Source organism: Anolis carolinensis, chromosome 5, assembly GCF_035594765.1.
Source record: "Anolis carolinensis isolate JA03-04 chromosome 5, rAnoCar3.1.pri, whole genome shotgun sequence".
In the NCBI taxonomy this organism is placed as follows: Eukaryota; Metazoa; Chordata; class Lepidosauria; order Squamata; family Dactyloidae; genus Anolis; species Anolis carolinensis.
In genome coordinates, this window is record NC_085845.1 from 181,895,590 (window position 1) to 181,923,238 (window position 27,649).

The following is a 27,649-nucleotide window of genomic DNA, read 5'->3' on the forward strand; positions in this document are numbered from 1 at the left end:
ACTAAGAAAATCCAGCAAATGCTACCTTCAGCAAAGGACAAGAAGGATCCTCTCACTTTTGGAGGAGTCTACCGTATCCCATGCAGCTGTGGACAAGTCTACATGGGGACTACCAAACACAGAAGCATTGCCCAAACATGAATCAAGGAAGGCACTGCAGAATAACTCAACCAGAAAAGAGCATTTGATGAACCAACCTGGACACAGCATATTATTTGAGAACACAGAAATCCTGGACCACTCTAGCAACCACTATATCAGACTAAACAGAGAAGCCATTGAAATCCACAAACATGTGGATAATTTCAACAGAAAGGAGGAAATGATGAAAATGAACAAAATCTGGCTACCAGTATTTAAAGAACTCTGAAACCAGCACAGTAAATAAAGAACAACACTCTGAAATCAGAGAAATTCCAGACACGACACAATGAGGGCCAGCTAACACCTCTCAACAAAGGATTCCCCCAGGCAGGAAACATCAAGGCTTTGAAGCTGCAAGGCTTTTCAATGCTAATCAAGGCGATTAATTACAACATTCACACTGGCCTTCAACAGACAAGAGTCCTTCCTCCCACCCTGGACCTTCCACAAATATATAAACCTCCCTTGCTTAGTTTCCAATACAGTAGAGTCTCGCTTATCCAACATTCTGGATTATCCAACGCATTTTTGTAGTCAATGTTTTCAATACATCATGATATTTTGGTGCTATATTCATAAATACAGTAATTCCTACATAGCATTACTGCATATTGAACTACCTTTTTTTGGTCAAATTTGTTGTATAACATGATGTTTTGGTGCTTAATTTGTAAAAACATAACCTAATTTGATGTTTAATAGGCTTCTCCTTAATGCCTCCTTATTATCCAACATATTCGCTTATCCAACGTTCTGCCGGCCCGTTTATGTTGGATAAGTGAGACTCTACTGTAATTCCTACATAGCATTACTGCATATTGAACTACTTTCTTTGTCAAATTTGTTGTATAACATGATGTTTTGGTGCTTAATTTGTAAAATCATAACCTAATTTGATGTTTAATAGGCGTTTCCTTAATGCCTCCTTATTATCCAACATATTCGCTTATCCAAAGTTCTGCCGGCCCGTTTATGTTGGATAACTGAGACTCTACTGTATATACCTCACAACTTTTGAGGATGCCTGCCATAGATGTGGGCAAAACGTCAGGAGAGGATGCTTCTGGAACATGGCCATACAAGCCCGGAAAACTCACAACAACCCACTTGACTAGTTTCCAACATATCTCACAACCTCTGAGGATGCCTGCCACGGATGCAGGCGAAACGTCAGGAAAAAGTGCTTTCTGGAACATGGCCATACAGCCCGGAAGTCCTCTAATGAGTTTTGGCTGCTCTGCCTTTCCCGCGCTGTCCCTTTAAGGGGCGGGGACTCCTCTCCCGGAAGTTCTCCCGATGGAACGTGGAGTGCGTCCTATCCTATGGCATCCCAGGCCCATTCAGCGAGCCACGTGGAGTCCTGCGGGACTGGTTTCCGATCCATCGTTGCGGTTGGAGCATTCAAGCCTGCCTTCCTTCTGATGCCGGTGAAGGATTCTGTTTCGTAAAACCTAGAAGTGGTCTGTCATTCTTAACGACGACGAGGCCTTTGGGTTCTCTACCATGATGGATGGATGGACCCAAACCGGGACAGAGAGATAGACTCAGTCAATCCCCAGTCAGGTGGATAGTTGTTTCGATTTTGCAAGACCTGAGCAGGGTTGTTTGAGGACAGGTTGACTTGGGGAAGGGGTTTGTCTCCCATTCATGGGGTCAGTGGATGGATAGGCTACTAAATCAAGGATCGACTTGATCAAATGGATGGATCTAATCAATCAATGAACCACAGTTGCCCCAAATTTGGGAGATGGGTTGACTGTTGACTTGGTCACTTGGGGAGGGGTGTCTCTCATTCCTGGGGTCGAAGTAAACATCACACCACCATCGAAGGAATCAGGATGTGGTTTCTGCTGCTTCAGATATGATCAAGGCAGAGCCTGATGACTAAAAATGTGTGTGTTACACATCTTTGGGATCCATAAAAACTATAATTTAAGTTCTCACAAGAGTAGGCAAGAACACACTTCAATTGCGATGATTTATTTATTTATCACATCAGAAGCAAACTGAGCGTACAGTTGTAATGTATTTAAAAACACAAAGTTAAAAACTTGGCATTGTACTAAGTGTCCTTTGACCAGTAGCTGCCCACTTGGAGTGCCTCTGGTGTTGCTGTAAGAAGGCCCTCCATTGTGCATGTGGCAGGGCTCAGGCTGCATTGTAATAGGTGGTCGTGGTTTGCTCTTCTTCACAGTTGCATGTTGTGGACTCCAGTTTGTGGAGGTTGGCTCTGTCTGTCCAAGTTGCCCAGCCTTCTGTGTGCCCAGGGCGGAGTCTCTCATTCAGTATCAGCCATGGCTTGAGATTCCTGGTATTACCCTGCCACTTTTGGACTCTTGCTTGCTGAGGTGTTCCAGTGAGTATCTCTGTAGATCATAGAAAACTATTTCTTGATTTAAGACAACTTGCAGCATGCAATTGCGATGATGTGATGCCACACAACTTTCTTGGCTTGAATTATTTACTTCATTTCTATCCTGCCTTTCTCTGTCCCAGAGGGGACTCAAGGTGGCCTCCCTGTGTTGAAACCCTTCATGTTTCCTCCAGAGTTCATATTCTCAAATGTTTTTTCCATTCTATTTTTCGCTGGCACCTCCTGTATCCCAACACCATGGCTTCATGCTATTCTTGCACAGCCCGGGTTTTTCTCTCTAAGGTCCGATGGCTCCCTCTGAGGAAGTCCTTGTGTTATTTAAGAAACTGGGGGAGAAGGTCTGTTGGGGCCTCCTCCAGCATCGAGATACGAAGGCGGTTCAGAGGGAAAGGCCTGATACAGATTACCTTGTTGTGCTGGGGAATTGGAGGCTCTTTTCAGGGTGCAAAGTGTGACAGTATATCTGGTCTTCACCCTCAAAGAACGCTCCACATCCTCCCTGATAACACTGCTTTCGTCCGGCGTGTTGGGCTTGTCTTTTCCCTTGTGATTCGAGCTTGCATCTTGCTACTAAAGTTTGGTCCATTCCTTTGGCTCTACCCCTTCACCTACATCTCTCCAAGCTTCGCCTCGCTCTGGATCCATCTTCTACTAAAAGCAACAGAGTCATCTGGCCCCACGTTCATCAAACTAGGGCAATGGGCCAGCACCAGGCGAGATCTCTTTTCAGAAGAATTCTGCCTCAAGTTCTCCAAGCTACACATCAAGGTAGTCCCTCACTCTTGGGACTACACCAAGCATTCTTTGACAAGAGAATTTGGGGAAGTCTGGGAGAAAGTCTTCACATTTGAAAGCCAGGAACCTGTAGGGTCTGGTTGCGTTGCCCAGGTTTATAAAGCTTATGTGGACATCTCTGCTTTTGGAGAGCCAGCGACGAAGGATCTTTCAAAGAGCTCTGCCTTGGAATCCTGGCAAGTCTTGGGTTTTAAGGGGTTCTTCGAGTGGCTTTGGAAGAGAAAGCATGAAGATATTCCAGAAGGATATGGTGACCGTTGGTTGCATCATAAAGACGGCATCCCTGGAAGTGTTAATTGGAGTTCAGTGTCTGGATATCCAAATGCACCATCGTCTCCAAAGAGAGACCGACTTCTTCCAGTGGCCATTAAGGTAAACTGTGTCAAGTCAGCAGAAAAGTTCCTTGTTTTAACCAAAACCCTCACGATTTCCCAAGCATGACCTGGCTATCTTTTCCTCCCATCTACAGGTGCTGCACCCTGGACTAGTTCGGCAAGTCCAGATGGATCTGTTCCTCATGAAGATGAGCAGTAGATTCGTTGAGCTTCTCCCAGGTGTTAAGTGGCTTAGTCTGACAGAGATTGTGGAGGAGTTTGAGAAACTCATGATTCAGCAGGTGGGAAGCAGTCATGTTTTGAATATCAATCTTCTACAATTTTATTATTTTGTATTGACACCAAATACAGGATTTCACAATATCTTTTCATAGCATTTAGAGCAGGCATGCGCAAACTTTGAGTTTTGGACTTTAACTCCTACAATTCCTAACAGCCTCAGGCCCCTTCCTTTTCCCCCTCAGTTGGAGGGTCAAAGTTTGCCCATGCCTGATGTAGATGCTCATTTTGGCTGAACTCTCCCCTGTGTTACAGAATTTTGATGCAGATGGTTAGGAGTAATAAGTGGGACCTGCTACAAAAGGATGCAATTCTTCACTCTTCCATCCTACCCAACTCCATTTATCATTCCACCCAAACAGTTAGCCAACATGCTGTCCCGATATTAGGCTTGGATCCCCTCCTGCTCTTTTTTTGTACATGCAAAAAAATTCATTATGTGCAGTAAGGCTATGTCAGCATTGTCAGCTCTGACCATCACCAACTGTCAAGGGTATCAGGCACAGTTTCTTTTCTGCCTGGTTTTTCAAATACTGATGCTCATCTTTCAAAACGAGATTGTGATCAGTTGTGTTCAGGGTGATAGGATGGTTTAAATATTTGTTTTTGTATTTTCAAAAGCTTAGGTTTTTCCTCAGGTCTTGATATTTGTTTTTGTTCATGTACATGCTTTTTTGCCTGCACAAGAATTTATTAACACTCAGTGAATTCAAATAGCTTGATATTTGAATACCAATACCAATCTGTGCCCTGGAGAATAGGATGCAGAACAATGGCTTCAAACTACCCGAAAGGAGATTCCACCTGAACATTAGGAAGAACTTACTGACTGTGAGAGCTGTTCAGCAGTGGAACTCTCTGCCCTGGAGTGTGGTGGCAGCTCCTTCTTTGGAGCTTTTAAGCAGAAGATGGATGGTCATCTGTCAGGGGTGCATTGAATGTGATTTTCCTGCTTTTCGGCAGAGGGTCGGACTGGATAGCCCATGAGATCTCTTCAAACTCTATGATGATATGATTCTGTATGTAGGATGCTTACATTTTGTGTAGTGGTTTTAATGCATTTCGTGTGTATTGGTTTGGATTCAGCACAGCCAGTGGTGCTTGCTTCTCACTGACTTGACTTGATTTCCATTGCTTTCAGTGAGACAATGGCATTTCTATTTAAAAGACTAATAGCAGCCTGCTTTGTTAGATGCAGGTACATCCAAGGAAGTGTGTTGAAGAAGTCACTGAAAGCTTAAGGCAAATAGACACTTACTGGTATTCATAAAAATACCGTTTGTTTCTTTTTGCTACAATGAACAAACACTGTCGTCCCACTGGAAATTGATTTGAATGGGAACAAAGCCCAGTTGACTTATATTGACACTGAAAATTTCTGTAAATCATTTCACATTATACAAAGGTTGTCCAGTAGGGCAATCTTTATATTTGGCACCTTTCTTTCAAATCATTTCCTTGTTCCTCTTAGATTGACTTGCGGTATGAAGCAAGGAACTTAGAACGCTTCCACTTCAACTTCCGAGATGTCGATTATGTGAAGTTCCCAAAACCGCTCCATCCTTTTGTGACAAGAAACATCCTAGTGGAAACCTTTGAGGTAAGATCCTTAACTGGCCAGCTTTTCTACCTCTAGACAGCTACCTAAGATAATAAAGTTTGTCAGTGCTTATGTAGATATGAATTTGGAGGGATCTAGAAATTGCCCAAGATCATTGTGATTGCCAGCAGAGGTAAAACTTCACCATTGTACTTTTGGAGGTCCCGGTGGTATCTGCTGTTTAATGACACCACATCACATCCCTGCAGTGATTTAGTAGCTATAATAGGCAGAGCTGTGCCTTCCCATTGCCCAGTCCTTCTTCATAGCCAGACAAGAGGGAGTAGATGCTAGCCTTCTAGACTTGCTCATGGTCGAGGAGGGTGAAAGACATGCCTTTTCCTTTGGCTGTACAGTGATAGCTAGATACTTCCGGTGTGCTATATCTTTGCTGGTCAGAAAATTCAAAAAAGGTATATTATTATGAAACAAAAGGCAATTGTAGTGAACAATCAGGAGTACATCATAGTCATATTGGGGAAATGGATTGTATCTCCTCTATTGAAACAATGAGGACAAAATATTTACATACGCAGCGACAGCCGCAAGAATAACCTTTGCTAAATACTGGAAACAAAGAGAAATACCAACAAATCAACATTGGTTGGAGAAACTGAATGAGATATATGATATGGACAAATTAACATACTTAATGAAAATTAATAGGGGCAATATAATAAAATCAACTAATTGGGAAAAATATGAAGAATACAAGGAAAAGGCAAAGGAAAAATAAGCAAAAGAAGAATCCGAGGACACTTACAATGACCAAATCTAGTCCAACATATGTAAAAAAGAAGGAAATGGAACAAAACCTAGCCCACAAAGAATAGAAAGCGGAAGGACTTCTGTATCCCCTCCTTCCCCGGCCCCCCTCCCCCCTCTTCCCCCTTTTTTTTTTTTCTCCTCTCCCCTACCCTTTCTACCAACCCCCGTGATTTACTTTTACTTTTATTTCAATGTATGTATGTGCAAGAAAATCTGAATAAAAATTTAAATTAAAAAAAAAAAAGAAACATTTGCATCCTGCTCCGAAGTGCCTACGGTGTCACTCTCAAGTTTGTTGTAAAGAATTTGTGGGCCCTTCCTGATTTAACTTTGTCTTTGTTTCAGGAGAGCAAACCAATATCTCACTATTTGCACACAGAGGCCACAATGGAATTTCGGAGAAAATTAGCCAAGATGGGTATGGACATGCTTCTAAAGATGGTAAGTCTATAAGTAAAGGAATTGGTAGTTCAAATATTATCGACTTTTGAATTTTTTAATCTTGCTTTCCTAATTTTTTAAAAAAAGAAGTGGCATTCAAGGCGACTAACATAATTAAAGCAGACCAACAAAAAATTAAAATCAAATAAAAATATATAAGATAATACCAATAAAAATTAATCAAGCATTCAGAATCACCAAATAAATTAGTAAAGCAGTTTTAAAAAGTGGAAAGATGTGCCTTCACATTATTCCTAAACACAGTGAGAATTGGAATTGACTGCAATTCTGAATATATTTCTTTGCCTGGAAGCAACATAGGTGGAGAAGGTCCTCTTCCAGGAATTCATCAAGCAGGCCTCTGAGGGGGGATGACAGTCTCAGGAGAACCTTTCCTGAATATCTTGGCAACCAGAGGTTCATATAAGTTAAGTGATCCATTAGAAATGTTAAGGTTGCATTTTTTCAATGCTATGATTTGTCATTTTTAGGTGTTTGTTGATAACTTTGTCCATGCTGATCTGCACCCTGGGAATGTCCTGGTCCAGGGAGCAGAGCTCTTTAGTGACCATCTGGAGGACCAGACAGTAATCGTGGACTTGTTGGACACGCTCATTCTGGAAGTGCAACCTTCTCCTTCCCCACTCCGACTGGTGCTTCTGGATGCAGGAATTGTAGCTGAGTTGCAGGTGGCTGATCTTGAGAATTTCAGGGCCGTCTTCACAGCTGTGGTCTTAGGACAGGTGAGCCTTGATTTCCAGGTGGGCCTCTGGGCTTATGAGGAACCTAGGGAAAACATTGCAGTAAGGTCAGTGCGTGTGCTTTGGACTATGGGCCCACAAGTATTACTTTGGTCAGGAACATAACTTTCTTTGTTATGATTGAGCCTCATGGCTCTGTTACTGACAGACGTGGGCGTAAGACTCCTCGAGAGTCAGATACTCTCGAGGAGCGAGAGAGAAAAAGACTGCGAGACATATTTGCAGCACCATCTGACGAGGAGTCTTTCGAAGGGTTTACGGAGAGAATGGAGGAGGGGCTGGTTAGCTCAGAGGAGGATGAGATGGATTGGACTCGGGTAAGGGAGGAAGTGGGTGCCACTGGCCATGATGGGACAGAAGATGAATGGGGACCTTCAGGATTAGACCCATGGTTTAGCTGGAGGGATGGGACGGGATCCACAGCTGGAGATGCTGTTGGGCGTAGTCAGAGGTGTTCCAGCTCTGACGAGGAAAGTGATGAGGAAACGCCCGGGTTAAGGAGGACAGCTGACAGTGATGAAGATTTGTAACTGGCATAAAATGGGGCTTGAGAGCAATTGCAAATTGCGTTGGGCAAGGTAATCTGGGCAAACGCTTGGGATCCGTGTGTGTGTGGGACGCTTCCCTGAAGACTTGTGTGCTTTCCTGTGCTGTGACGTAAGTTGATTGGAATCCAGGGTCAGACGGCGGGAGGGATTGTGTGGGCATTTGTTTGTGCAAACCTGTGCTTACTCTTATTAGCTTGACCTTCCGTCGTCTTCTTGACGGACGCCATCTCCTGCTTTGAGAACTCGGACTGAACTGACCACGGCTTGTCTTCCCCCCCTTCTTGGACTTGGAAAAACTACAAACGTCTGCTTCTGGCTTTGATCTACGGAACGGAACTGGTCTACTCAACTGCTACAATCCTTGGCTGATTTACTCGTGTCGGAGATCCTGTCTGCTGTGTGTGTGGGGGAGCGACGCAAGTTACTCTAAGCACAGTGTTGGCAGCAGAGAGGAATCTGCTGCCAATTAGTTGCATTCTTTGTATCTTTTGTTCCTTGGCTTTCGTTTCGTTTATACCCAGGCTGAAGCAAGCAGTTTGTTTTTACCCGGATTAAACTCCGGTTTAATCCGGTTTATCTTTTGAACATTTACTTTTGCCCCTTTTTGCTCCTAAAGGCAAAAACTGCCTGGCCCTTGTGTTCTACGGGCATTTTTGAGTTCTGTAATCTAATAAACTCTGTTACTTTGAATCTTGTGGCGTTCTGTCCTTGACAGATTGCCCAACGCCCATAAAAAGTTTATTGCAGCAATAAACCCGTCAGGAAGACGATGGATGAGTTAAGGGCCAAAGTAGACCAATTGCAAACGGCTTTTACCGTTAGCCAAACAGCTCAGGCTGTGAAAGGACATGTTTTGACTCCTGAACGCTTTGACGGAACCAGGTGCAAGTTGCCAACCTTTTTGGCACAAGTGGAGCTTTATTTTTCTCAGCTCAGTGCTCATGCTTTTCCTACAGACACTAGCAAGGTGGCCTTTATTTTGAGTTTGTTGACCGGTCCCGCAGGACAATGGGCCACTAATTTAATTTTGGGAAATGACCCAGTCAAGGACAATTTGAATAATTTCAAAAAGTTGTTAACTGATACTTTTGGGGATCCTCTCCGCACGGAGAACGCTGGGTGGGCTCTGTATCGGTTGAAACAGGGAAAGGGGACTGTTTTGGATTACTTAAATAAGTTTAACCTGTATCGCCACCAGCTGGATTGGGGGGAAAATGCATTCATGCTTTTATTTACTGCCGGGTTAAGTGATATGCTCCAGGATGAATTAGCACGCTTGGAGCCGGCTGAAAGCTGGGACGCCTTAGTAGCTAAGGTGCTGCGTTTAGACGCAAGGTTCGAGGCTCGTAAACACTCAAAAGCAATGTGTGCGCCACCCATGCATGTAACCAGGGCACCTGTGGTGATGGGGGAAGAGCCCATGGAGCTTGGGGTCTTTAAAAAGCTGTCTACAGAGGAAAAGAGCCGTAGGAGGCAGCTGGGCTTGTGTTTGTACTGTGGGAATGCTGGGCATTTTGCCAAAAATTGTAATGTGAAACCTTCCCAGCTTTCGGGAAAAGGCCAGCCCTAGTGCGACGTGAGTCCAACGCACTAGGGCTCCTCAAGCAGTCAACTGAGGGGAGGAAGCATGTTTTCGTACCCATTACATTATCTGTTGGGGGAAGGGAACTTGTTTCTACTTTGGCACTGCTGGACTCAGGGGCTACGGTCTCCTATGTAGATATTGAGTTTGCTAAGAAGCATGGCATTCCTAGAGTGCGCAAGGCATGCGACGTGTGGGTGGAAGGAGCAGATGGGAGACTGCTGGAGACTGGGGTGGTTAACCATGAAACCTCAGCAGTAACGTGGGAGGTGCAGGGAGTAACGGGAACGTTTGTGTGGGATATTACGAGCTTGCCTAGATATGATGTGATCCTGGGGATGGATTGGCTAGCTGTAGTAAACCCACAAGTAGATTGGGCAACACGTAAAGTGATCTTAAAGAGGCAGGATTGTTGCACTCTAAATGTTACTCATTCTGATATGGAGGGAGTGCCTGCTGAGTATGGGGAGTTCTCTGATGTATTTTGTAAAAGAGAAGCGGACAAATTACCACCGCACAGGCCATATGATTGCGCCATCAAGTTGGCAGAAGGTGCGAAACTGCCAGCAGGGAGGCTGTATGCCTTGACTGTACCGGAAAGGCAAGCTTTGCGGGAGTTTCTAGATGAAAATTTAGCCAAGGGGTTTATTCGCCCATCTAGTTCTCCAACTGCGGCACCAGTATTCTTTGTAGCCAAAAAGACTGGGGAACTTAGGCTGGTCTGTGACTATCGGATCCTAAACAAATACACCATTCGGGATAGGTACCCGCTCCCTTTAATCTCGGAACTGTTATCAAGGGTGCAAGGGGCTAAGGTCTTTACCAAGCTTGACCTGCGGGGGGCCTATAACTTAATCCGTATACGGGAAGGGGATGAATGGAAGACGGCATTTAACACGTGTTTCGGATGCCACGAGTTCCGAGTCATGCCTTTTGGGCTTTGTAATGCTCCTGCGGTATTCCAGAGGTTCATGAACGATGTGTTCAGGGACCTAATTGACCAATTTTTAGTGATTTATTTGGATGATATCTTGATTTTTTCTAAGGACGAGAAAGAACATCGTCAACATGTCAAGCAGGTTCTGCACCGACTGCGGGCTAATGGGCTTTTCGCCAAGGCTTCCAAGTGCGTCTTTCATGTGCCTGAAGTGGAGTTCCTAGGTCATGTAGTGTCAGGTAGGGAACTTAAAATGGACCCACATAAGGTTGACGCCGTCAACTCATGGCAGGAGCTGAAGACTAAGAAGGATGTACAAAGGTTCTTGGGTTTCGCTAATTACTACCGGGAGTTTATTCCGAATTTTGCAAAGCTCACGGTACCTTTGACGCAGCTTCTGCGCAAGAAACAGCCATTTGTGTGGGGGCGGGAAGCTCACGAGGCGTTTCTACAACTAAAGTCTAGTTTTCAATCGGACAACATACTAACCCATCCTGATGTTGACAGACCGTTCGTGGTAGAAGCGGACGCTTCTAGCTACGCGTTGGGGGCTGTATTGTCTCAGAAGGATTCCTCAGGGACCTTGCGTCCCTGTGGATTTTACTCGCGGCAACTAACACCCTTCGAGCAGAACTATACCATATGGGAGAAGGAGTTGTTGGCGATTAAGGTGGCGTTTGAGGTGTGGCGGCACTGGCTTGAAGGGGCACGGCACCAGATCGTGGTCAGATCTGATCACAAGAACTTAGAGCACTTGCAAACAGCAAAGAAGTTAAACCAGCGTCAAATCCGCTGGGCTTTGTTTTTCTCCAGGTTTAACTTCAAGGTGCAGTTCGTGGAGGGGAAGGCAAACTTGCGGGCCGATGCTTTATCCCGCAAGCCGGAATTTAAGACCAATGAGCAGGTAGTATGTCAGACCATCTTGCCTACTGCCTCTCTGTGTGTTGTAGATAATGAGCTTGGGTTACATGACCAGATCCTTGAGGCTCAGAAGGATGATGTGTGGACTCAGGAGCAATTGATGCTGCTCTCTGCAGGTAACCGTACCATACTGCCGCATCTCCAGGATCAAGACGGGGTATTGGTGCGTAGGGGGCAGGTTTACGTACCAGTAGGGACCCTCAGGTTGGAGGTGATTAGAGCCCACCATGACGAACCCATGGCTGGGCACTTTGGCAGGTTCAAGACCGTACAGCTTATCACCAGGAGCTACTGGTGGCCAAAGATGCGGCAAGACATTCTGCGCTTTTGTGACAGCTGCGCCGTTTGTCAGCAGAGTAAGACGCCTGTTGGGCGCCCTAGAGGGTTGTTATCGTCTTTACCTGTTCCGGAGAGGCCATGGCAAATCATTTCCATGGATTTTATTTCAGATTTGCCTAAGTCTGGGGGTTATACTTGTATTTGGGTGGTGGTGGATTTATTTAGTAAACTGGCTCATTTTATTCCTTGTTCAACCATTCCGGCGGCCCCTACGTTGGCCTTACTGTTTACAAAGCACATCTATCGTTTGCACGGAGCACCCGAGGTGATTATTTCAGATAGGGCTCCGCAATTTGTGTCACGCTTTTGGAAACACTTCCATGAGTGTTTGGGGACTAAGTTAAACGTGTCTTCAGCTTTCCATCCGCAAACGGATGGACAGTCGGAACGGGTTAATGGGCTCTTAGAGCAGTATCTGCGTTGTTTTTGTTTAGATCAACCCACGGCTTGGGTAAAGTGGTTACCGGTGGCGGAATTTGCTTACAACAATGCGGTGCACACGTCTAGTCAGCATACGCCATTTGAGCTAACTTATGGTTTTCACCCACGGAGAGGTGTGGCGCCGTCGACCAATGTGGTCTCTTCGGACCCTGTGTACCGCTCTTCGGAAATGGCTGCATTGCATGATGTTGCCCGTCGCTTACTGTTGGAAGCTAAGGCAACGCAGAAGACTCAGGCTGACCGCCACAGGCAGGCAGGGGAGGAGTTGGAAGAAGGGGATTTGGTGTGGTTATCTTCCAAACATATTAAACAGGCTGGGGGAAAGTTTGCGCCTCGGTATTTGGGTCCCTTTCCTATCGTTAAAAAGATTTCTTCTGTTGCGTTTCGTTTGCGTTTACCGTCTAGTTTAAAGGTCCATCCAGTCTTTCATCGTTCGCTGTTGAAACTTGATACCTCTAGTCGTCGTGGTGCTATAGCGGAGGGTATCACTGCCACTTCTCCGCCATCGGGGGAGGAGGCCTTTGTGAGAGGGGATAGTGTTATGATTGAGCCTCATGGCTCTGTTACTGACAGACGTGGGCGTAAGACTCCTCGAGAGTCAGATACTCTCGAGGAGCGAGAGAGAAAAAGACTGCGAGACATATTTGCAGCACCATCTGACGAGGAGTCTTTCGAAGGGTTTACGGAGAGAATGGAGGAGGGGCTGGTTAGCTCAGAGGAGGATGAGATGGATTGGACTCGGGTAAGGGAGGAAGTGGGTGCCACTGGCCATGATGGGACAGAAGATGAATGGGGACCTTCAGGATTAGACCCATGGTTTAGCTGGAGGGATGGGACGGGATCCACAGCTGGAGATGCTGTTGGGCGTAGTCAGAGGTGTTCCAGCTCTGACGAGGAAAGTGATGAGGAAACGCCCGGGTTAAGGAGGACAGCTGACAGTGATGAAGATTTGTAACTGGCATAAAATGGGGCTTGAGAGCAATTGCAAATTGCGTTGGGCAAGGTAATCTGGGCAAACGCTTGGGATCCGTGTGTGTGTGGGACGCTTCCCTGAAGACTTGTGTGCTTTCCTGTGCTGTGACGTAAGTTGATTGGAATCCAGGGTCAGACGGCGGGAGGGATTGTGTGGGCATTTGTTTGTGCAAACCTGTGCTTACTCTTATTAGCTTGACCTTCCGTCGTCTTCTTGACGGACGCCATCTCCTGCTTTGAGAACTCGGACTGAACTGACCACGGCTTGTCTTCCCCCCCTTCTTGGACTTGGAAAAACTACAAACGTCTGCTTCTGGCTTTGATCTACGGAACGGAACTGGTCTACTCAACTGCTACAATCCTTGGCTGATTTACTCGTGTCGGAGATCCTGTCTGCTGTGTGTGGGGGGGAGCGACGCAAGTTACTCTAAGCACAGTGTTGGCAGCAGAGAGGAATCTGCTGCCAATTAGTTGCATTCTTTGTATCTTTTGTTCCTTGGCTTTCGTTTCGTTTATACCCAGGCTGAAGCAAGCAGTTTGTTTTTACCCGGATTAAACTCCGGTTTAATCCGGTTTATCTTTTGAACATTTACTTTTGCCCCTTTTTGCTCCTAAAGGCAAAAACTGCCTGGCCCTTGTGTTCTACGGGCATTTTTGAGTTCTGTAATCTAATAAACTCTGTTACTTTGAATCTTGTGGCGTTCTGTCCTTGACATTCTTCTTCATACAGATATATGGAAAAATGTGTACAAATGATTGTATATACCTTCTAGCATTTCCACAGTTGCATATATGAAATAAATTCCTTTGGCTAATTAACCAGCATTACTTTTATAGTTTGACATATTGTCCTGTGCTACTACTAATCATGGTTAATACTTCTGTTCTTTAGATCTCACAATCAGAATTTTGAAGTTGTTTTGAAAACTCTGGATAAAAGGGATCCATAGATCTAATACTAACCATGGCTATTGATAGATAGGTTAGAAATGATGTAAATAAATAAATACGGCAGATATAACACTACACGTGGTCAATAGCAACGTGTGGAGAATGTATGCATTAAAAAAGTGAGGAATGGGATTGTGTCTTGTCACCAAGGCCCAATCATGGTTCTGAAATCAGGAGTTCTGTGTCTGCGCTGAGGCTTTTTGGGATCTAGTTCATTGGATCATTCTGCCCTGTCATATATTCCATCTTATTTATTATGACTTGTTTTATTTTTGGTGATTTAAATTATTTGACTTGTTATGTGTTTTATTTTTATTTATGTTATTGTTTTGTTGCAAGCTGTTCCAAGTCCCTTTGGGAGATGGAGTGAGATATAAATAAAGCTTCATTAATTTATGGTTTAGATATGAGATATGAATTTGAACAAATTATCCCCTAAATGAAGTGAAATACTAGACTTGCTGGTAATGGGGAGAAATCTTTTGGTCGGTCTGTGCTTCTAGTGTCTGACTCAGTTGAGTAGCCAACCACCGTGGTTTATTCCACAGGGAGAAAGAGTGGCAGAGTTGATTCTTCATCATGCCAGGGCTAATCAGTGCAAGAATGTGGAGAAATTCAAAGCTGATATGGCACAGTTAGTGAAGGAGGCCAGGAGCAACACTATAGCACTTGGAAAGGTAAGCAGATTTGAATTAAAACATGGCTTTCTATTGATGGTGTGCACTATAATTGCACTGAAATCTGAATAACTCATTAACATGATGCCAGCTAAAATTTTCAGTCATCACTCATGCTTTAATTTTAAGATCTATTAAAATTAATGCCAGATTGTGGTATCTAAGACATCCTGATGAATTAACTGAATGGCATTTCCAACAATTTGCTTTTCAGCTCCAAGTTGCAAGCCTACTGTCCAGTGTTTTCAAGCTTCTGATGACCCATCAGGTGAGGGTTTTTTAAAACATGTGAGTAGGTTCCTCTTTACTATTGCATGATGTCATGCCAGATAAAGATGTTCAATTGATCTTGAACTCAGAATTCTTAGGATTTCATGCTCTGCATTTCCTGATGCTCTCATCCAAAACCCAAAGGTTCCCAGAAGCTGCCCTATAAAGTGCAGGTTCACAAACCAAATGCCAAGTCTATCTCCCTCAGTACATGAGTGTACTGACATACAGACACAGGAAATGCTACCTAGCCAAGAGTTTGGAGACATTCCTAAGGATTGTTCACACACAACCGAGATTTTAAGGTTAAGACATAGACGTAGAAATGTAGTTATTAAGGATTCTGTTCTTAATCAGTTCTTGTATCTGTAGCTTATCTTCAATCTGTTGGAAGTAGATGAACTGAGGAATAAAAACTTCCCTATGTTCCAGTCCTATTTCCAAATGCCTTTCCATTCTACCTAGCTGTGGCAGAGGCTGTATCCTTCATGGGAAGGGCTACACCAAAAACTAGTAATTGCCTCTCAAACACACCAGAGCTTCTCAGGGCCCTTTCACAAAGCCATATAACCCAGAATATCAAGGCAGAATAACCCACAATATCTGCTTTGAACTGGGTTATTTGAGTCCACATTGCCATATATCCCAGTTCAAAGCAGATACTGTGGGATTTTATTCAGCTGTGTAGAAGGGGCCTCAGTTTGAAAGAAAGGGCATTGCGATCAAAGAATCTTCATTCAGGGAAAGTGGGCTGCAGCCCAGGTTCCAAGGAGTAGCTTCAGGATACAAGACTTGGTAGGGTCATGGAAATTGGTTGGAGGGTGGAATGCCCAAGAGTGGTTTAAATCCTTAAGGAACCAGCAATATTATCAACAAATCTATACATTGCATACTTTCTCTCTTTTTAAAACAATTGTAAATATTACAAATGGTATTTTTCATCTGTTCTGGTTTTAATATTCTTTAAGCCAACCTCAATCCCAATATTGAAAACAGGGTAGGATTATAACAACAGTTTGTATTCTTTTTAATGAGATTAGTGGTTAACCTTTACTAATTTGGTACATTTTGTGTTTCAGGTGAAACTGGAGAGCAACTTTGCTTCAGTTGTCTTTGCCATTATGGTTTTGGAGGGTCTTGGTCGCTCCCTGGATCCTGAACTGGATATCCTGAAGGCAGCTAAACCTCTTCTCATCAAACCTTCAAGCTCTCTTCTGTAGTAGCAATAGAGCGAGGCACTGCAGGTTTGTTGGTGGCCTGGACTCGAGCTTGTAAAAATCTTATTTTGTTAAGACTACAGCTTCCCTGGCCATGCACATTGAAGGATTTTGGGACTGATACTCCAAAAATGGTGGAGAAGAGGAACTTTCAGACTGTGGGCTTAATGAAGAGGTCTGGGGGATGTTTCTGCCCAAACCTTTCTCCAAGGATGCTCCTAAACTTGCTCTCTGTTTAATTGCCATGTAATCTCTGATCAGAGATTGGAGATGACATCAGGAATTGCCCCATTTTACAGCACCATCTCCCAACATATTGGGAAGACCAGTAGAGCATTAAGGAACCCACACTACTATTTTCTTCTAGAGATTAATGATAACAATAGGGATTTCTGCTTGCTCCATACTCTATTAGGGATAAGCACAGGGTGGGCAAAGCTTTCTTCAGCCCAAACTTGCTGTAAGCAGCAAAGCACTACAACTGCAAAACCTTTTACCTTTGGGGGGGTTGTCATGCTCCCTGGTGTGGGTTCAGAGGGGGTTCTGCCTGGGACCCCAAACTAGTTATTCACCCTGCCTTTTGGGATACTGTTCTCTCGCACTTCAACAGCATGCCTTCAGCATGAAGAACTTTGTTGGCATCCTTCTTTGCTATAAGTTAGAATTTGTAAACAGTGACCAAGATCCTGCAAGACTGCAGTTAACATAAAGAGTTCTGCATGCAGAAATCCACTGTAGCTTCCCTGTCACCATCCCCAGGGCTTAACATTTCACTGTGATAACCTTTTTCTTGGCTATTCTGTTGCTGAAGGGAATAACTGAAGCATCTAGCTATGTTCCCATAGCCAGACACAAACAGAGACAGGTTTCATAGATATCTAACTGGGATCGTTAGCATATGATGTCATCAGTTTTCTCCTTGTGCTGGGGACTTAGCCAGATGCTTGCTTGATCCCATCTGCTCCCCATCAACAACTGAATGGCTGTCAGGAATAGCTACTGCAATGACACAGTGAGTCTTGAGGGTGTCATTGTAGAGGAAGAAGGGAACTTCAACCTAAAAATACATGCACAAATGTATCTTACATTGACATAGGTGAGTAACAGAATGCTGCCCTGAATGCATTGGGATTCCTTAAAAAACAGTTTTAGAAAGGTGGCTCTTCCAAACAGCTGGAATAAATGAAGAGCCTGCCTATTGCCATCAGTTTCAAGGAAAGCATATTAGATTCAGCATTTTTCTTGCTCCCTTTTAAGGAAGCCTAAGGGCAAGGATAGCTTTTATCTCAAACTATCAGTTTTCATATTGAAAAGCAAATAGTATTAATTTCCTATTGGTATATTGCATTACAAGAAAATCAAACCATGTTTTCTTTTCTTTTTTTAAACTCTCTCTGCCATTTTCTGTGTAGTTGGCTTTTTTTGCCTAAAAAGGAGCCTAGCCATGCTGGGTGAGGAATACTACAAGTTACAGGGGAAAAGGAAAATATGTTTCTATCCTCAAATCTAAAGAGCATTAGCAATGTAGCTTCTTTACTCTTTTATACAGTGCTCTGTGTTCTTAATAGCTAAGTGGATGCTTCTGTGTAAAATGTATTGCCATTGACCAAAGTATTTACTTTTTTTTAACCAAAAAGATGGATGCACTTCTAAATAACAATTGCTAGTGGAAAAGCTGGAATTAATAATAAATGGTTTAACACCAAAAGATGTCTTGAATCTGGTTTAATATGGATGAGAATGAGACAGTATACTTCTCACTGACCATGCTAGATTCAGTTTGTGAGATGGCATTTTATGCATGCAGTTGTAGGGGTTTTGGATGACATCTGTATTCAGCTGAATCTACAAAAGTGATATTCTGGATGTGGTACCATTATGCACCAATTATATAATTGCTTGTCTCGGTTGCGTGTAATTCTGTAACAAGCTATCATAACACACTGAAATGTAACTCTGTAAACGTGAAGTAACACTGTTTTTGTCATGCAAGGTCTCAGCCAGAGGGATGGATTCAGATTTGGACACCTGTACCAGGCTGACTGAAGATAACTTCTTGCCTTTCTCTCACCATAGCAGCTCTTTTTTGTTGTGCACCCTAAGGTTGTTCTTTTGACTTAATGGTGACCTCAGGCAAACCTATCATGGGGTTTTGGAAGATTTGTTTAAAAGCGAGTTGCTTTTCCTTTCCTCTGAGGCAGAGAACATGTGGCATGTCAAAGGTCAGCTTGTAGGCTTCCATGGCTGGGAGGGATCCGAATTGTGGCCTCCAAAGTTGGAACCCAATGCTGAAACCATTCCACCAGACAGAAGACCCAACATTTCTCCCTCAACCAAACACCATTCCTTTACTTTATGAGTATATTCAAGAAGACTCCAGAATACCTTTGATCTTATTCATGCTTAACATACCTTTCTCGTTTTGCATTTGCCTATTTTTGTAGCTACGCCCGAACCTTTGTTTATATCTTTCAGTTGGTCCTGTCAGAATTGAGAAAGAACAAAAACCCATAATGATGAAAACACTCTTTTATCTCACAAAATTGGATTTAATTGACTTAGTATGTATGATAGCATACCTTGTTAGGCTTTGTAACTTTGCTTTCCATCTTTTCATCAGATTTCGATCCAAAGTTGCTTGCTTTCTTTAGTTTGCTGCACTTTTCCATTTTATCTCCTTCCAGAATGGGAAATCTCCCCTTTGAAAGATGCTCATCCATCCCTGTCAGCTTGATTTCTGGGACCAAGGTGTCATCTGGTTGTCTCGTACATACTGGGCAGCTAGCAGATTTCCAAGATGGAAAGCAAAAATAGCAGTGGGGAAGATGGGCAGGGCTATTGCTAGTGCCGGCACAGCTGACATTGTGGGTATCATTGCAGTGCATCCAGTCTAAATGAATTCGCCTGCGAGGCCCTGAAGCTCTGTAACCTGGTGGCACGACATAAGGATAATCCGGACTCCGTTCCACTAACATTTCCCTGGCTGTCAGAGGCATCTGAAGCTCAAGGACAATGCGTTCTCTTAAAGAAGGTGGGATCTTCACAGTGATATCTGCAGACACATTCTTGGTCTGACCATTCCAGAAATTAACAAGCACTTTGCTGTTTTTAAAGACTGTAAGTAAACATACATGGAGAAGCCACATTTTAGAAACAAGCAAGATGGGATGCTGTTGCTTATCTACATTTGTGTTCCAACTTGCATGCGCTAAGGCATACCGATGATCCATAGACCTTGGGGAAGATATTTCAGACTTACTCCCAGAGATCCCCAGCTAATGTGAAACTTAAGTCCAAAAAGATTAACTCTTCCCTGCTCTGGTCCTTATGTAAATCTATCTCAGCTGTCCAAGGCTGGAGTCCTGTTAGTCACTTATAAATTCATATCAATGTTGACTAGTTGCAGAGGACAGCAGAGAAGCCATCCGTATCAAGAGAACTACTTGAGAACTAGCAAGGCAGCTTTATTCCTGATAGGAACAGTTTTTGCTGCGTTTGATGCCATATTACAGCCACTATGGCCGCTTCACTTTCTCCATCCTCTCATCTCCCTGACCTCTATGTTTCTCCCAGGGTACTTACATCAGCAAATAAGACATTGACCAGGAGTGGGGTAACTACACAGAGGATGGGAGCACACTAGGCCAAGAAGCACACCGCAGTGGAATGGGCACATTGAAGTCATTTAAGGGCAACAAATTGCTCAAAAATCAGTCTAAATTTTTATAATAGTTGAGCCAGGGTGAATTGGAGCTTTGAGGAATTCTGGGGCCTTGGGGAGTGGGGTCACATTTTGGAGTCCCAATAGCTGTATGAAGCCTAAGGATCACACTTTACTCATCTCTTAACACAAGTTTCCCCTCCAAAGACCTTTCAGATCATTAGATTATTTCCACAATTGTCAGTAGAAAGTAGGGCAATTCTAAACTCGTTGCACTACTTCAAATGGTTTGCAGAATGGTTCCACTCTGTAAATGATCAACTGCCGCTTCATACTGAGTTTTTAGGAAGCTAGGTGGCACAGCAGGTTAAATCACTGAGCTGCTGAACTTGAATCTGGGGAGCAGCATGAGCTCCCGCTGTTAGCCCCAGCTTCTGCCAACCTAGCAGTTCGAAAGCATGCAAATGTGAGTACTGCTCCGGCACCTTGGAGGTGTTTACGGACAACGCCGGTTCTTCGGCTTAGAAACAGAGATGAGCAGCAACCCCCAGAGTTGGACACAACTAGACTTAATGTCAGGGGAAAATCTTTACCTGTATCTTAGGCAAATACTGCCATTCTAGGGAGTGGGGAGAATAGCCATTCTGCCACATGACCGGGCATCAAAACAGACTATCAAATAAGGTAAGCAAAACAGGATAGATGCAACCACTACCTGAATGAGGTGATTCAGCCTCTGTAACCTGGAGGACAATCCCTGGGCCATATCGTCGCCCTTTCTTCTCCCATGGAGCCAGGACCGCATCTCCTGGAGCCAATGGCTGCCACCTGCTATCTTCATAATCAACAATGTCATAGAGAGGTGTTTCTTGTGTCTGAGGATGTGTTTTCCTTTTCTGTGGCTGTTGTAGTTGTTCAAATTTGACCAGAACATGTCCTCTAGGGCCCTGAAAAGAGTATACCAGAAATCTTGCTGGGCAAACCTGATGGAAGTAATCTAAACATCATCCATCTATCATCTCCCCCTTTTGAAGCACAGCAATCCAAATAAGTTCCCATTGAAACAAAACATCAGTATATGCAATTAGAATATTTATTTCTTGCTTTTCTACAGTAGATTCCCAGATTATTTTTGTGTATGCCTTCAAGTCATCCGTTGACTTACGGCAACCCCATCTGTTTCATAGGATTTTTTAAGGCAAGCAATACTCAATTTTCCTATTTTTCCTTTGAAATATAAACAACAGCATTTGGTATTTGTTAGCTGTCTCCCATCCAAGTACTAACCAAGGCTGACCATGCTTAGCTTCCAGGATCAGAACGGATTTGGTGCCTTAAGGGTAATTAGCTCCAAATAAATGAACAACAAGAGGAGGGCAACTTCAGCAGGTCCAGGGGCATATTTACTGCCTCGGAGGGCTGCATAGATCACCAAAAAGACTTGATGTACCTGGAATTTCACTGTATGCTGACTTATGTTAAATAGTACAAGGCCCACTGTAAATCAGGAAAATAAACTCACCTTCACCTTTTGGACAATGTGACCTGGGTAGTAATACCCATCTGCCTGTTTTCTAATTAAGACTCTGATACCCCTTTGCAAGTTGTGAAACTTTGAAGACCAGTTCTCTAAATTTTCTTTTATGGATCCTTCCAGAAATATGTTAGGGGAATATGGACTCCATGTACTTGAAGGGAATCTGTAGACATAGGAAAGTACATATGCTTTTTGAAAAAATTCTGTTACTCCAAGATTAACCCTTCCCAAAGCTTGTGTGTGTGTGTGTGTGTGTGTGTGTGTGTGTGTGTGTATATATATATATATATCACACACACACACATATACATATGAGTGGAGGAGAAGGATGGGATCTGCAGTTCAATAACATCTGCAGACCTTATTCCTGATCTATCAATGTCAAACTTACTGTGTCCTGCAGTGGCCAGTCAACCAAGGATTGGGATGCTGTTTACTGATATAAAAAGAACCGGGAATGCTTACAGTATAACCAGGCTTATCCTAGAAAAATGTTTGGAGAAATAGTGTTATTACAGAGGATTTCAAGTTGTTACATTTTTCAACACTTAGTAGCATTAAGGCTCCTACAAATTTTGTTTTTTTCCAGCCGTTTCATTCATGGTTTGTTTCAGACAAGTAAGTGACTTGCATGTGTGAATGAGCCCCTGTACTCTCACTCTGGAGCAAACCACTGAATTTGACAAAAGCGACATTTTCCAATGGAGTCAAGTTTGGCTAAAGAAGCTTGACACACTCAGGGATGAAAAATCAAGTTTATATGTTTGAACCAGACTGCAGATTCAATCTTAGGATAGTCCCCTGTTATTTACCTAGCACTTGGAAAAGTTACTTTTTAGGACAACTACTTTCAGAATTTTTCAGCCAGCAGGGGCCACCAGCTATACTAATTGGGAGATTCTGGGAGTAATACAAGACAATCCCTGTATCCACGGGACTGGTATCTGTGATTTCATTCACCCAAGTCTGAAAAAGTAAGTTCTCTCCAGGTGTTTTCTAGGTCTTCCGGAACAATTCTATGGCAAGGTTCTACTGTAAACTAACTCCAGAGTTCAATTGGAGGACCTAGAAATACCAGAGAAGTGTTTTCTGTAAGCATTTCTAGGTCCTCCAGAACAATTCAATAGTCTGATTCCATTGTTGTTCATTTCAATAGGGTTCTCTATTAGCTGCAGTTTCATGCTTTCATGGGAAGTCCAGGAACATATTCCCTATGGATATGAGGCTCATACTGTATTCCTTCCAGATGTTACTGTATCACAACTCCCATTAGCTCTAGTCATAATGAGAATACAAGAGTTAGAGTCCATCATCTGAAGGCCACATAAAGTGAAATGGAGGGCCGGATTTGTCCCGCAGGCCTAGAGTTTGACACATGTGATCTAAACCTACCTCATTTGAAGTTCCATCAGAGCTGAGGTTGAGGACTTGACAGGAGCCACCAAACTCGTTGGCTACCTTCGCCAGTATCTTTCTTGAACTGTCTTTCTTCTCCTCTTCACTTCCCACCAAGTAGACAGTATGCACAGGGCGAGTTTGCTCTGCATCTTTCAAGTATCTCCAAAGCTCCTCTGCTCTGCCCTCATAGAGTCCATTGGTGAAGAGATACACGGATTGGCAGGCTGGGTCTTCCAGGGCTGATGCCACAGCATTCAAGATGTTTCCTTTGCTGCCCATCTTCAGGGCCCTGATCCAGGCAGTGGCTTCAGTGACAGCCATGAGGGAAGACTTCATCAACCCATTCTGCCACTTTAATACCTGGAGAAGAAATGACAAAGTTATCTGAATCAAAGAACTAATGCAGATTACAACATTTTGGAAGAACAAAGATCTCAACGACCTTATCACTGCACCAGAGTGTTTTTGTTTTAAATTTTATTTGTAACCTGGGAGACCTTAGAGCAGGCATGAGCAAACTTCAGTCCTCCAGGTGTTTTGCACTTCAACTGCCACTCCTACCAGCTGTTAGGAATTGTGAGAGCTGAAGCCCAAAACACCTGGAGAGCCGAAGTTTGCACATGCCTGCTCTAAAGTCTCCCAGATTATAAATAAAATTCAAAACAAAAACACTTAGAAAACACTTAAAAAATTAGAGGTGGCATGCAATTGCTATATTAGATTGGTACCGGCTGGGGGAAAAAGTCACACAAGTATGCCTTTGGGCAAATGGGCAGAAACAGTGCTTTAATCCCTCTGTCTTTGCCATCTCCCTCTCCCTTAACCGATTGCTTTATTTATTTATTTATTTGCGACATTTATATACCGCCCTTCTCACCCCGAAGGGGACTCAGGGCGGTTTACAAGTATATATACATACAATATATTATATTATACAACTATATCGCAATATTATTAGTAATATTGCATGTAATATAAATATACAATTATAATAGTATAACCCTTTACATCACATGCCCTTTCCCATCATTCATTCAGGATGCATTGACACTGTAGGATCAATGCAGTGACACCACTATAACTTCTCTGACTCAATGCTAGCCTCGGCAGTGTAGAAGGGGCCTGACTGAAGGCCTGTTGTTTACACTGACAAAAAAGTGAATTGCACCCTAACCATTAAAGTCAAAACATTTTGTTTTCGGATGTTATTGCAAAAAGTAATGAGCTACTGAATTAATTTACTAAAATGAATTATTTCCTAATCCTGATAGTTCTTCTGTACTAGTCTTTTATTACCTCATCAGAGCAACCGATGATATTGAAAGTGGAATCGAGCAGCTTGTTAGGCAGAGAAAAGAGAGTCTTTATGAGAACTTCTTTCAGGATCCATACGTCACTTTCAGAAGCACAGACCACAAAAATCACATTCTGTTCATGAATATCAGCCACAGGGAGGGCACTACGATCGTGGTGGGACATTCTTGACACTAGTTTTCTGTTCTAGAAATAATAATAATAATAATAATAATAATAATAATAATAATAATTTCAAAAAACAACAATTATAGCACACAAAGACGGTGACTCCATTAATTTCGTAGAGTTTTCCTAGGCAAGGAAAACTCAGAAGTGGTTTGCCATTGGGTCATTCCATGCCAAGTGGTCTAAGCCTTCCCACCATCATGTCTCCACTCTTGTTCAAATTTTAGCTGTAGTGCCAGTCAGGTGTTAAACTAAGTTTCCCAAAATTTGAGGTCTCCAACTGCAATAGTTGCGGATCTAGACTAACTGAAGGTTAGCTAGTCAGCATATGTACAACATTTAACAAAATGCAATTTTGGGGTATCATAAAATTGAAACTAAATGTATAAGAATGGCTAGTAAATTCAAATCCTATAGAGTTTTTTCTGCTGATTCCGATGAAATTAATTTTAACATTATGGATGCACAATCCATTCAAACAAGTTGACTCAAAATGTGCATCAAAATGTGTTGCAGCAAATTTTGACCAATATTCAAACTGCAACAATTTCCATGCCGAAGATATGGACTTGAAATTTTGACCAAGCATTATGCTTGTCCTGGACATAATACTGGCAGATTTGCAACTATCCAGCATCTATAACCGCCCTGCAGGATCACTTCAAATTTGGCACTTTTGGCGCAAATGGTAAAATCTACCAAAGTTCAAAGTCAATTATTAAAAAAGAGTCTACTTGAATATGTTTGTGAATAGTATCATCTGAAAGAGATATTTTTTTCTCTACAGGCCTGATATGTTTTTGTTTTGCAATGAGACAATTAAGTATAAATTTATTTAGGTCAATGTATGTTATATTTTGTGCATTTATGCACTATGCTTTTTGCATCCTCATGGTCTTGCTAGTTACCGCATGGATATCGGGTGTAGCCCCTACGGTGATGGGGATGCTGGTTTCAATGTGATATATAACTTACATACATGAAGCTAATCACTTCAAGGATACCATCTATCCATCTTGCCCTTGGTCAGCCCCTCTTCCTTTTTCCTTCCATTTTCCTCAGGATCATTGTCTTCTCCAAGCTTTCTTGTTTTCTCATTATGTGGCCAAAATACTTCATCTTTGCCTCTAATATCCTTCCTTCCAGTGAGCAGCCAGGCATTATTTCCTGGAGTATGGACTGGTTGGATCTTCTTGTGGTCCAAGGCACTCTCAGGATTTTCCTCCAATACCACAGTTCAAAAGTGTCTATCTTCCTTCGCTCAGTCTTCCTTATGGTCCAGCTCTCGCATCCATTGGTTACTACTGGGAATACCATTGCTTTAACTATGTGGACCTTCGTTGCCAGTGTGATGTCTCTACTCTTCACTATTTTATCAAGATTGGTCATTGCTCTCCTCCCAAGAAAACTAAATGGATCAGTGCGGTTACAGAGATGCTGCAAATCTGCCAGAATTACATCCAGCACAAGCATATGTTTGATCAAAGCTTCAAGTCCGTATCTTCGTTTGCGTGGAAATTGTTGCAGTCTGAATATTGGCCAAAATTTGTCATGACACATTTTGATGCACACTTTGAGTCAACTTGTTTGACTGGATTTTGCACCCATAATGTTAAATTTTATTCCATCAGAATCAGCTGAAAAAGAACTGTTCAGGATTTCAATTTACTAGCCATTCTTATACATTTAGTTTCAGTTTTACTAGACACCAAAAATAGCATTTTGTTCAATGTTGTGCGCAAATACGGGGTCTAGATCAGCAACTATTGCAGTGAGAGACCTCAAAGTTTGGCCCTGTCTGGTGCTACAGATAAAATTTGAACAAAACCAGAGAACCTGATGGTGGGAACTTTTTAAAATTGTAAACCATGTGGCATGGAATGACTCCACTGCTTTCCTACAAAATATTGCCAATACTACCAGATATTTAATACAGCTTATTATTATTATTATTTTATTCCTCCACTTTTCTCTCTGGATAGAGACCCATAGCACCCTTTTTCCAATTACAGTAGTGTCTCACTTATCCAACATAAACGGGCCGGCAGAACATTGGATAAGCAAAAATGTTGGATAATAAGGAGGGATTAAGGAAAAGCCTAGTAAACATTAAATTATGATTTCACAAATTAAGCACCAAAACATCATGCTTTACGACAAATGGATAGAAAAAGCAGTTCAGTACACAATAACGTTATGTAATAATTACTGTATTTATGAATTTAGCACCAAAATTTAGCAATTTATTGAAATATTGACTACAAAAACATTGACTAGTAAAAGGCAAAGTGCGTTTGATAATACAGAACCTTGGATAAGTGAGACTCTACTGTAGTTGCTATAGCTCAGGCATGGGCAAACCTCAGCCCTCCAGGTGTTATGTACTACAACTCCCACAATTCCTAACAGCCAGTCTGTTAGGAATTGTGAGAGTTGTAGTCAAGAACACCTGGAGGACCCGGGTAAACCCATGCCTGCTATAGATGAATGCATACATATATTGCTATGCAAAGAGATCTTTAGAGACTGACACAATGAAGTTGGTAGCATAAGCTTTCATAAGGTTAGGGTGCATCTACACTGTAGAATTAATGCAGTTTGATACCACTTCAGTTGTCATGGCTCTCTGCTATGGAATCATTGGAGTTGTAGTTTTACAAAGTCTTTAGTCTTCTCTGTCAAAGAGTCCTATGGATTCGTGGTGAAAGATACTGAAATAGAGCATCTTTTGCTGCCCACCCCCCTTCCCAACTTTCATAAACTTGGTACCTGTCCACCCCGTTAATCCTGCAAGATACTGGATTCCTGCCCGTTGCTTGGCAACCAAGAACTACAAGCGGAACCATTGTGAGTTGGGAGGGGTGTCAGCTTTTGCTATTTTCCCTACGCCTTAAAATAAAACGAAAACGATATATTTCCTGGTTTCTCGTAGTCTTCCGAACTGAGCCTCAGCTTCAGGAACTAAGTTCATTGTTATGGAGGAGAGAACCTCAACTACACATATACACCCCTCTTGCTTCTAACCCTTTGGTATATTCCAAGATGATCCCTTCTACTCCCAAATGTAGGGGGAGTGGACGTCGATAACGAATGTATGGAGTCCAAGCAGAATAGATGGAGGAAAAGTGCGATAGATGGAGTCTTTCTCCTATTGTTTTCCCAGCGTTGGGGGTGGCTTATTAATTTTCATAGCGACTCGACTTCATTGATTATGTTGTT

At 42.8% G+C, this 27,649-nt stretch overlaps 3 protein-coding genes across 4 annotated transcripts in view; 1 reads left to right on the forward strand and 2 right to left on the reverse strand.

Moving 5' to 3' along the window:
• Positions 1 to 1,419: 1,419 nt before the first annotated feature.
• adck2 (aarF domain containing kinase 2) lies at positions 1,420 to 18,060 on the forward strand. The gene is made up of 8 exons (XM_003220867.3): positions 1,420 to 3,685; positions 3,783 to 3,929; positions 5,399 to 5,527; positions 6,641 to 6,736; positions 7,228 to 7,479; positions 14,737 to 14,865; positions 15,080 to 15,133; positions 16,215 to 18,060. The coding sequence occupies exons 1-8, from the start codon at positions 2,576 to 2,578 to the stop codon at positions 16,353 to 16,355; spliced, it is 2,058 nt and encodes a 685-aa protein (XP_003220915.3). The 5' UTR covers positions 1,420 to 2,575; the 3' UTR covers positions 16,356 to 18,060.
• LOC100559787 (uncharacterized) lies at positions 6,773 to 27,622 on the reverse strand. Its single transcript, XM_008110532.3, has 8 exons — positions 27,200 to 27,622; positions 22,943 to 23,308; positions 21,942 to 22,033; positions 21,536 to 21,713; positions 20,729 to 20,960; positions 18,932 to 19,467; positions 18,765 to 18,833; positions 6,773 to 7,522 (listed from the first exon to the last, which is right to left on the reverse strand). The coding sequence occupies exons 2-8, from the start codon at positions 23,282 to 23,284 to the stop codon at positions 7,457 to 7,459; spliced, it is 1,515 nt and encodes a 504-aa protein (XP_008108739.2). The 5' UTR covers positions 23,285 to 23,308; positions 27,200 to 27,622; the 3' UTR covers positions 6,773 to 7,456.
• The window catches only part of braf (B-Raf proto-oncogene, serine/threonine kinase), a 77,244-nt gene continuing 73,854 nt past the window's right edge, over positions 24,260 to 27,649 (reverse strand). For both annotated transcript variants that reach the window (XM_008110527.3, XM_008110528.3), the window contains one exon: positions 24,260 to 24,448. In XM_008110527.3, the coding sequence (XP_008108734.2) occupies positions 24,408 to 24,448 (41 nt within the window). In that variant the 3' untranslated portion in view covers positions 24,260 to 24,407. The remainder of the gene's footprint in view (positions 24,449 to 27,649) is intronic.